The sequence below is a fragment of the Hyla sarda genome, chromosome 1, assembly GCF_029499605.1.
Source record: "Hyla sarda isolate aHylSar1 chromosome 1, aHylSar1.hap1, whole genome shotgun sequence".
Lineage (NCBI taxonomy): Eukaryota > Metazoa > Chordata > Amphibia > Anura > Hylidae > Hyla > Hyla sarda.
The window spans coordinates 389,684,862-389,696,359 of NC_079189.1; the positions used below are offsets into that span (position 1 = coordinate 389,684,862).

General features: G+C 46.6%; 1 protein-coding gene across 1 annotated transcript; it reads left to right on the forward strand.

Annotated features, from left to right (window-relative positions):
* The first annotated feature begins 379 nt into the window (after window positions 1-379).
* Window positions 380-9,594, forward strand: CKS2 (CDC28 protein kinase regulatory subunit 2). The gene is made up of 3 exons (XM_056552236.1): window positions 380-776; window positions 7,720-7,847; window positions 8,644-9,594. The coding sequence occupies exons 1-3, from the start codon at window positions 718-720 to the stop codon at window positions 8,694-8,696; spliced, it is 240 nt and encodes a 79-aa protein (XP_056408211.1). The 5' UTR covers window positions 380-717; the 3' UTR covers window positions 8,697-9,594.
* Window positions 9,595-11,498: the final 1,904 nt, after the last annotated feature.

The following is an 11,498-nucleotide window of genomic DNA, read 5'->3' on the forward strand; positions in this document are numbered from 1 at the left end:
GACATACAGTTTATATTTTTAATATGAATGCATAGTTTTCTATACGGCTTTTAATTTGAAAATATACGGGAACAGTATAAAAATAAAAAATAAACATGGTGTGCATGCACCCTAACATGGTCCTAAATCTTATCAGTTCATAGTGTGAACCCTGCCTTACAGACCTTTGTGAAAAGCTTTTCACAGGTAATGCAAAGTAAGGTGAATATAAACGATGAAATTGAAGTTTCAGCCCTCTATGCGGACGAGCAGGATTGTGCTCAGCGCACGTACATACACACCGTCCTAGTGAAACATTGCATGATAAAAGCGCGCGTTACGTCCACATGGAGCTGCCCGCGATAAACAGACGTGCGTCACACGCAGGAATGATCTAGAAGGAGCGCAGGCAGATCTCCAGCTCCTTCCACATCCGTCTTGTTACGTCACCATAAAACTTCCCCTTTGACTCCACCCACCTGCGTCGTCTCCAGCTCGCGGAGAAGCCTTAGCAACAGCGTTCTAATTGGCCGAAGGGAATTTCCCAGACAGCAGCCAGAAGCAACGACGTAACCAGTGATTGGCTTTGCGCAGCCACTGAGTGGACCAATTGCAGACAAGCGCTGCGTAATTCAAAACGCGAACTCTGAGCGGTAGTTACGTAGACTAAACTGACTCACTTGGCGGTCGCCCTTTTGCGCGAAACTTTTCGGTTGTGTTGCCGCGGCTCCCAGGAACATGTCATACAAAAATATCTATTACTCCGATAAATACACGGACGAGAAGTACGAGTACAGGTAAGAATCTGCTGACTGTGCTGGGAGGCGCCATGCCCGAGGTAACTGACTGGCGGCCGGGGTGATCCCCGCTTCACCGGCTGTTGTCCGGGCCCTTGTATACCCTCGGTTAGTAAGCATTAGAGTCCCCTTGTATTCCCGCCTATCAGGATCTGACTAGTTATATAGTAAGGGAGGGAGTAGATAACACTGCCCGTATACATGAGATCGCGCGGCCTGAATGCAGCCGGTCCACACTAAACTGTCACCTCACGGACACTTATGGGCACGACGACAAACCTGCCCAGTTCACCCGATGGTGCATAACATAGTTTGTGGGCATCACATAGAACTCTTATACAGAAAGGCTTCTATGAGGCGACCACAAAATAATAATAATAAAGAATGCCAATAAATGTGGAACTGACAATCTGTTGTGGATAATGGGGAGGCTTTACTGTGTCAGTGGTTTCCAACCAGTGTGCCTCCAGCTGTTGCAAAACTACAACCTCCAGCATGCCCGCACAGCCTTCATGCTGGGATTTGTAGTTTTGCAACAGCTGGAGACATATTGGTTGCAAAACACTGCTGTAAGTCATTAGTTGAACTGGTTTAAATCAGCCATTGTGGATGGTTTGTTAGGGTGACATTAGATCAGACTAGTGCCTGATGCCAGGGCTGATCAAGTAGATTAGGTTACTGTGTGGGCAGGACCACATGACCCTTTACTTTCATCCTTCATTAGCCTCACGTCCCCTATTATATGGCTAGATGTGCGGACAACAAACCATGGTTTTTCTTTTTTATCTCTCAAAACGACGGGATGATAAACTAGTGTTAGCTCATTCACCCACTGATCATGAGACTTTAACACAGGGTGATTTTGAGATGTCTGGCTGATAATCACCACATATAAAAATTCTATATATAGCGTGCACAGATTCCGCAGTGCTGTACACTTCAATGGATCGGGTCCCTAGCTGTAGCTGTTATCTAGGGAAGGAATGGATAGCTGGAGGATGGATGGATGGATAGCTGGAGGATGGATGGATGGATGGATAGCTGGAGGATGGATGGATGGATAGCTGGAGGATGGATGGATGGATGGATAGCTGGAGGATGGATGGATGGATGGATAGCTGGAGGATGGATGGATGGATGGATAGCTGGAGGATGGATGGATGGATAGCTGGAGGATGGATGGATGGATAGCTGGAGGATGGATGGATAGCTGGAGGATGGATGGATAGCTGGAGGATGGATGGATGGATAGCTGGAGGATGGATGGATGGATAGCTGGAGGATGGATGGATGGATAGCTGGAGGATGGATGGATGGATAGCTGGAGGATGGATGGATGGATAGCTGGAGGATGGATGGATGGATAGCTGGAGGATGGATGGATGGATAGCTGGAGGATGGATGGATGGATAGCTGGAGGATGGATGGATGGATAGCTGGAGGATGGATGGATGGATAGCTGGAGGATGGATGGATGGATAGCTGGAGGATGGATGGATGGATAGCTGGAGGATGGATGGATGGATAGCTGGAGGATGGATGGATGGATAGCTGGAGGATGGATGGATGGATAGCTGGAGGATGGATGGATGGATAGCTGGAGGATGGATGGATGGATAGCTGGAGGATGGATGGATGGATAGCTGGAGGATGGATGGATGGATAGCTGGAGGATGGATGGATGGATAGCTGGAGGATGGATGGATGGATGGATAGCTGGAGGATGGATGGATGGATGGATAGCTGGAGGATGGATGGATGGATGGAGGATGGATGGATGGATAGCTGGAGGATGGATGGATGGATGGATAGCTGGAGGATGGATGGATGGATAGCTGGAGGATGGATGGATAGCTGGAGGATGGATGGATGGATGGATAGCTGGAGGATGGATGGATGGATGGATAGCTGGAGGATGGATGGATGGATGGATAGCTGGAGGATGGATGGATGGATGGATAGCTGGAGGATGGATGGATGGATGGATAGCTGGAGGATGGATGGATGGATGGATAGCTGGAGGATGGATGGATGGATGGATAGCTGGAGGATGGATGGATGGATGGATAGCTGGAGGATGGATGGATGGATAGCTGGAGGATGGATGGATGGATGGATAGCTGGAGGATGGATGGATGGATAGCTGGAGGATGGATGGATGGATAGCTGGAGGATGGATGGATGGATGGATAGCTGGAGGATGGATGGATGGATGGATAGCTGGAGGATGGATGGATGGAGGGATAGCTGGAGGATGGATGGATGGAGGGATAGCTGGAGGATGGATGGATGGAGGGATAGCTGGAGGATGGATGGATGGGATAGCTGGAGGATGGATGGATGGGATAGCTGGAGGATGGATGGATGGGATAGCTGGAGGATGGATGGATGGGATAGCTGGAGGATGGATGGATGGGATAGCTGGAGGATGGATGGATGGGATAGCTGGAGGATGGATGGATGGGATAGCTGGAGGATGGATGGATGGGATAGCTGGAGGATGGATGGATGGGATAGCTGGAGGATGGATGGATGGGATAGCTGGAGGATGGATGGATGGGATAGCTGGAGGATGGATGGATGGGATAGCTGGAGGATGGATGGATGGGATAGCTGGAGGATGGATGGATGGGATAGCTGGAGGATGGATGGATGGGATAGCTGGAGGATGGATGGATGGGATAGCTGGAGGATGGATGGATGGGATAGCTGGAGGATGGATGGATGGGATAGCTGGAGGATGGATGGATGGGATAGCTGGAGGATGGATGGATGGGATAGCTGGAGGATGGATGGATGGGATAGCTGGAGGATGGATGGATGGGATAGCTGGAGGATGGATGGATGGGATAGCTGGAGGATGGATGGATGGGATAGCTGGAGGATGGATGGATGGATGGGATAGCTGGAGGATGGATGGATGGATGGGATAGCTGGATAAAATCTTTCATATGCCGTAAAGGGTCACTGTCATTAGAAAAAACAACAGCTTTTGACATGTTGATACATGGATTGGAGAAGTGCAGCGATCAAGTTGTAGGCTGGGGAAGTAAGCGGCAGTGAATAAAAAAAAACAAAAAACCTTTCTTTCAATATAGGCCTATGCAGACAGCCGAGGTGCATGCTGGTGCGATCTTCTCCAGCTTATAACTAGCAGTCACAGTGGGTCTCGTGATTGAATGTTGCCAGCTGGGCAACATGTCAAAAGTTTTTTTTTTTTTTCTAATGACACTAACCCTTTAAAAATAAAGGACACCTCTTCCCTATATTCCTGTTGCTCGCTACTTCGTGATAACATTACAGCATGCAGGAAATACCAATTAAATCAGCGGTGAGGACCTTCTTCAGCTAGTGATTGCATTACATTTGGGTTAAAGGAGTAGCCATGTCCTGAAAAAACGTATCCCCTATCCTAAGGATAGGGGATAAGTTTCAGATCGCGGAGGGTCCGACCGCTGCGGGCCCCTGTGATCTCCTGTACGATCTCCGGGGGAAGGGGACGTGTTGCCGACCGCCGACACCCCCCCCCCCCCCCCCCCCCCCCCCCCCTCTATAGGGCTATAGGAGAGCTGGAAATTGCCAAAGGCAGCGCCCCAGCTCTGCCATAGAGATGTGTCCCTTATTTTTAAAAGGTTAGTGTCATTGGAAAAAACGTACGTACACAAGATCACGGGGGGGCCCCAGCGGTCGGACCCCCCGCGATCTGAAACTTATCCCCTATCGTTGGGATAGGGGGTGCTTGAGAACCACTCTTGAGAAACACTGCTTTAGCTGGCTATTACAATCTAAACGTTTGACATGTCTTGACAACTGTCAAAAGTTTATTTTAATGACGCTGTGCTTTGACGTCGCCAGGAACCAGTAAAATGCGGCCAAGTAAGTGTTTATTTTTAAAAGTGTAGTCCTACATTTTACTACTTATCCCCCTAAGTAATAGGTGATAAGTGTGTGATCATATCACCACTGTGACCCCCTGCAATCTCCTGAATGTCTCCCTCGCTCTCCTTACGAACAAAGCAGGGGTCAACACCCCCTCTTCGTGCATGTGAATGGGAGAGCCAGAGATACAAGAGTACAGCGCTCGTACATCTCCCCCATAGATGCAATGGCTGCATGATAAGTTCTAAAGAAGCTTTACACTGCTGGATGACTGTACGGCCCTTTAAATATCATCATTGTCCACCGCACGTTCCGTGTTTACACAGGGTGATGTGTGGCCAATAAGGATGATTTGAATCCCTGCACAAAATATGCGATCAGCAAATGAACTAACGTTTTCTCATACATTGACTGATCATTGGTCCCTTTACTTGGACATTAGCAGGAACAATGGATGCCCATTCACGTGGCAGAATTTTCAATGGAATCCAGCTTGAAAACTTGGCACGTAAACTCAGGTGCAGCAGACTCCCATTGTTTTCAGTGGGATTCTGCTACATTGGGCACACGGCAGAATTCAAATTTGGGACTGCAGAAGGAATGGACATTCTTTCAGTGGTACCCACTCTCACATGAATTGCCATCTATGGGAAACTGCTTGTGTCCTAGTGGTCCTGGCACTGCCTGATTCAGTTGGTGCCTGTTGAGAACAGAATGTCCGCCTGGAATTTTTAGGTAGCATAAAATAGGGATGTTCCTATACAGACATTGGTTCAAATGCCTATTTCTATACCTGGGCAGAATTATCATATTAGTCTCTGGCTACGAGATTGCACAGGAGTTTGAAACCTATCCTGGATCCACTAGACAGTATGCTTGGTGTCCGTCAGACATCATAGCACGTGTCCTGGTGAGTTGGGGGTGGGTGGATGAGAGGAGGGTGGAGGCAGAGAGGGCATGGCAGCGCTGCCATACTCAGTTAGAAGGGAAGGGAGGAAGAGTAGCTCATCACTGCTGGGGCTGGCTCAATGATCACTGTACACGGAGCTCTGGTACAGGTGTTCGGTCCCCGGGCTGTATTCTTCTTACTTTTTGTCAGCCTGGCACGTCACACGGTGCTTCAGCCTATCACCGGCTGCAGCGATGTCCCGCCTTGGCTGGTGATAGGCTGAAGCTCCGTGTGACGTGCCGGGCTAACGGGAAGTAAGAAGAATACAGCCCGGGACCATACGCCTGTACCGGAGCTCTGGGGGCTCGTTGGCAGGTAAGAGAAAGTGTGTTTTCTTTTATTTTGCAGCCCGGACGGGATAAAAGGAAAAAAGTGCGCGCCGGAGTACTCCTTTAAGGAATATCTGTGGTGAAGCAGCCAGACGTGGGGGGGGGGGGGGGGGGTGACGCGAGTACCAGGTGCCACACTAGTATTCTGCCATTCAGGAGTCTTAGTTCAGGGCTCACAGGATTTCCCCTGTTTTATAAGACTCCTGAATGGCAGAATACTAGTGTGATATCTCTTCAGGTCTCCAACATGGCTGCCTGGAGTGTGAGGTGGATTTCCTCTAGCCCTCTCTGTATGTACATTCACTATGGAATCTGCACCCAGAGATATTCTGGGCAGAGATTTAATTTGTTTCAGGTGCTCGGAAATATGCCGTCTCTATGGACTTCAATCCATTTCGGAGTGGATTCCGCAGAAAGAATGAACCTGTTCACGATCTGTCTATGATCTGGAATTTCTGTAGTGTGAATGGTGCAGCAGAATCCTATTGAAACAGTGGGAGACTGATGCACCGTAACTTGAGCGGAGTTCTGCTTGGAAAATATGTAGTGTGAATGAGCCCTTGTATTGCCTGTACAAATTGAATTGCTGAAAAATAAAGATTTCTTCCATGCAATATAAAAAGCCTGAGTAACCTGAACCTCCGTATTACAGCAAACATTTAAAGGGAACATGTCACTAGGTATATGGCTCTGTTCCCTGCAGTCTGTTGCTTATTCCAATACATAGTATAGTTAAGAAGAACTTGCATTCTAAAGTATGCAGCGTAAGCCCAGCCCTGCAGGAGGGGGGAGATATTTGCCCACAAGATAATGATTTACAGTTTTTTACTGTGCCTAGGGTAAAACCTGCCAATCAATGAGTGGGCAGGTCTCTGAGACTCCTACAGTGATGGGTACTTGCTGTCTACTTCATCATGTAAGTTCTTCCAAAATACATAGGCTGGCATTGATCATTGTAGGTGTAAGTGACATTGTAGTGTAAATGAAGCATATCCATATCGTGTGTATTGCCAAAACCAGTGGATTGCAACTCAAAATCAGAAGAAATGTGTAAACCAAAAGGTGCAAATAAACACTGTTTGTGCCTTCTTTGCGCCTTTTCTAGACACAAAGATAAGTCTAAAGACAATGATAAATGTCGGCCATAATGTATCAGAAGAAGCAACAGACTTCCTGGAAATGATGTGTCTGTCGCTATGTTGCATTGCCTTTAGCGGCAGTATGATAACTAAAGTGTCAGGCTTGGTCTGTAGCTCCTGTACTATCGTGTACACATTTGAGCTGTTTGGAGCATGGTAGCACTCTTCTAATACCTTGCAGGCATTGGGTTAAAAACAAACCTGCATGCAATGACCAATGGCCTTCCAATGACTGGGTGAGAGTAGGGTGTGGTGATCTTGACTGATACTGCTGCATCCGCTCTGCCATGACTGGATAGTAGAGGCTTGCTCACAGGTCATGTGCTGTTGGTTATTTTGTCATTCTGTGCATAGGAGAACCACATAAGCATGCTGTTCTTTTTACCTGTCGGGCACCTGGGACCTGACTGGTTTTCTGCTCTTGTGACCAACTGTGGGTAGTTGTCACTATTTGTCTATAAATAAGGTCCCCTTCACAGAAGTGTTTGTCATATTCTGCCAGCAGGATTGTAAATCCATGAGGTGATTTCCTCCTTTGGATTCACAGGAAGTGTACATACATTAGGAAACTCACATTCTACAATGACTGCTGTTCATGTATGCTTACCGGAGTTATACATTTTTATTTCTGTTTTATTTTGTTCTAGACATGTCATGTTGCCTAAAGAGATGGCAAAACAAGTGCCAAAAACACATTTGATGTCCGAAGAGGAGTGGAGAAGGCTGGGCGTGCAACAAAGTCTTGGTTGGGTTCATTATATGATCCATGAACCTGGTAAGCAATATATAAATGTTAAAGGGGCTTTTCCTACAGTAAAAATGTATTGTATCTCCAGGATAGGTGGCCAGCGGGGTCTGACAGCTGAGACCCTGCTGATCAGGTAAATAGGGGTCCCTTTGCATAGCATATCTTGAAAAACAGTGGGAAAAACAGTAGGTCTAATTTGCAATAATTTTTTTAAATTTTTTTTATCGTATGTGTTACAAAAAGGGGCATTGAAGACTATGTGATGGCATGTTTGGATGTCGGGCGATCATGCTCTCCTGAATAAATGGAGAGGCTGTGCACATGTGCGGCCAGTGCTCCAGTCATTCTCCATGGGGCTTCTGAACATTGCAAAGTTCAATAGACTCCTACTGATCTGCCTATCGCCTATCCCGCCGAAGTATGGTAGACTAAATAGGATAATTTTTTACAATTATATTGTAATAAGTAGGGATCGACCGATTATCGGTTTGGCTATTATCTTCCGACATTCACAATTTTGGACATTATCTGTATTGGAAATTACCTTGCCGATAGTGCACCTCCCCGGCCAGAGACCGCCACCGCTGCCCCATTGCCTCCCCCATCCCCAGTTTTATAATTACCTGTTTCCGGGGTCCGCGGAATATTGGTATAAGTGATCGGCTATCGACCTGAAAGGTCACAGATTATCGGTATCGGCCCTAAAAAAAATTAATATCTGTCGATCCCTAGTAATAAGTACTAAAACTAGTTTGGGTTGTGCAAAATATGAACTTGAGGTGGAGGGATTGCCATGTTGACTTCTGTTCTATTTCCTTGGCAGAGCCTCACATACTGCTTTTCAGAAGACCACTTCCAAAAGACCAACAGAAATGAACTGCTCTTCACTTCTACCTTTTGGGACAATCTGTATATATTGTAATATTCAATGAATACAATGACTATGGCCATCGCAACCACAGCTGTGCAAGAGCTGTATTCTAAACAGCACAAGAGCTCAGTTAATACATCTGCTTGATGGAGCTGCTATTTTTTATTTTTATTTTCCCCCTTTTTTCGTCTGCTGTCATTTCTGTGTGAATTTTATTTCTTACACCACTGTTTAATTAATAAAGTTCCAATGTTCCTCACTGCAACTGTAAGTTTACCTTCTGGGTAAATGTTTCATTTGGAGTAAATGTTAAAACTGTTTTGCTTTTCAGTTATGACTTGTTTTCTTAATGTAGACCAAAAGCACCCTAGTTTTAGAAGAATTGCCACTTGCTGTGAAATAGCACAAGACACAGATTCCTACATTAAGGAGTACAGGCTTATACTTCTGTTTGTCTAAATGAAGTTATTTGCAAAGGATATAAAGTGTCGACTATTGATGTTTTCAAGTCTGGATGTTTTGGATGCTGCCTTCACAATGCATACAAGAGTCATTGTTGAATAGTTAAAGAAATCGGGCTGCCCTGGCTTTAAGAGTACTTTTTTGTTCACAAGACAGAAATGCTGCTGAAAATCTGTAGGGTTTATGCAGACCTTGGTACAGATTTGCTACTGCAGATTTTCAGAGCAGAAAATGTAAACAGTGTTTAAGAAGAAAAATACCTACTGATGTAACCATCCAGTGTTTTTCTTTTCAGTTGCCCACTTCAACCTTACTTTTCTTACTCAGTCTGTAAAAGTACCATCTGCCACATGCTATAGACACCAATGACTGTTTAAATTTGCATGTATGATCTTTGTGTTGCATCTCAATAAAACTGAAAGCCCTATTCTTGTGGCTACAAAAAATACATGGTCAATATTATTTATCTGTTCATGCATGATAACTTTAAGACAAAACATGTTGTGAATATCACGTTTGCCCTCTGAACAATGAGGGGAAATTCACACTTTAAATGCTTAAATGGGCACTTTCAGATATAAAAAGTTTTTGTATGTTGTAAATAAGGATGCCCCGATACCATTTTTTTTTTTATTTTTTTTTTAAGACCGAGTACCGATACTTTAATTCTAGTACTCGCCGATACCAAGTACGAGTACTTATATTTTAAAGGGAATCTGACACCAGGGTAACCCGGTTTCTGGCACTGTTTACCGTATGATATGTGGGTCCTTGTTGTGTACAATGGAGGCGGCTGCTGTAGTATGAGCCAAGATTTCGCTCTTCTCCATTGGTCAGAACAGGGAATTTGCATTGATGGTGAGCAGCGGTAGAAACCGGGTCACCTGCACTCAATTCAGGTTAGTGCAGGTGACTCTGCTGTAAGATTGTCTTTAATAGTAGGTAGTATCCCCTTGCAGTCATTAGCAGCCCCCCTTGTAGACAACAGCAGCAGGGCCCCCCCCCCCCTTTAGGTAGCAGCCCCCTCCTTGCAGACAGCTCACATCTTCTGTCGGGTGCTGCCGCTCTGCTGCCCCGTCCTCCGGTCCGCATCATAGTGTTCCATGGAGGAGCATATTACATACACGTCACTCTGCTTCCTAGCGTTATGCTGGGAGGAGGCGGAGTGACGTGTGTGTCAATGCTCCTCCATGGAACACTGATGCGGACCGGAGAACAGAGCGGCACCAGGTATCGGGGACATTAAACGAGTCCCCGATACCATGCAAATGACTAGTATCGGCCCCAATACCGGTATCGGGATATCCCTAGTTGTAAATCTTTAAAAAAAAATTGGAATTTTCTTATGAAGTATATTAGAAAGGTTATTTCCTTTTTATAGAAACCATGGCTCTGTCCAAGCTGAAGCACAAGCATGGACAAAGTCCAATAAATGAGGGAGAGCGAGCACTCCTGTCTGATAGCACTCCTGTCTGATAGCACTCCTCCGCTCTCTCTCTCTCCTGTCTGATGGCACTCCTCTGGGCACTCTCCTGTCTGGCACTCCTGGGCGCTCTCGCTCTCCTGTCTCTGTGCAAAAACCATTGGCCGTCCTACTGGGGCCCAGTTGTGATCTAGCACACAGCATACAAAACGCACATACTTCTCAGCTCAGGGCCCCATATGACATATAATCTCGTGGATTTGGGGGGGAGGAAGGCATCAGTAGCCATTATGACAACATACCACAGTTGCCACTTTCTGGCTACTAGTGGCTAGCGGGCTTGCCTTTCATGATTAACCCCTTCAGGACCAGGCCAATTTTGGTCTTTAAGGGAACCAATCAGCATATTTTAGCATATATAACGCTTAGCAATGTGTTAAAATGATTATCCTCCCCATCCCTGGGGATGGTTAAGTTATAAAGTTCCGCCTGGCAAGTAGTCCGCTGGGTGGGGACTTACACTTAGTAATGTCTGTAAATTGACTGGGGCCCCCCCGCGATCTCCTGTACAGGGGTCCCCGGCAGTCCGCGCGAAGGTGGTGTGTCGACCACCGCACAAAGCAGCGGCTGACACGCCCACTCAAAACTCTATGGCAGAGCCGGAGTGCTGCCTTCGGCAATCTCCGGCTCTGCCATAGCGATGTATTGAGGGGGCGTGTCGGCCGCCACTTCGTGCGGTGGTCTACACCTGCTATCTGGCCAGAGAGCCTGGCCCCCGTACAGAGAGATCGTGGGGGGCCCCACTGGTCGGATCCCCCGCAATCTCAAACTTATCCCCTATCCTTAGGATAGGGGATAAGTTTTTCACCACTGGACTACCCCTTTAATTTTCACAAGCGGTAAAAGAAAAAAAAGACCCCCA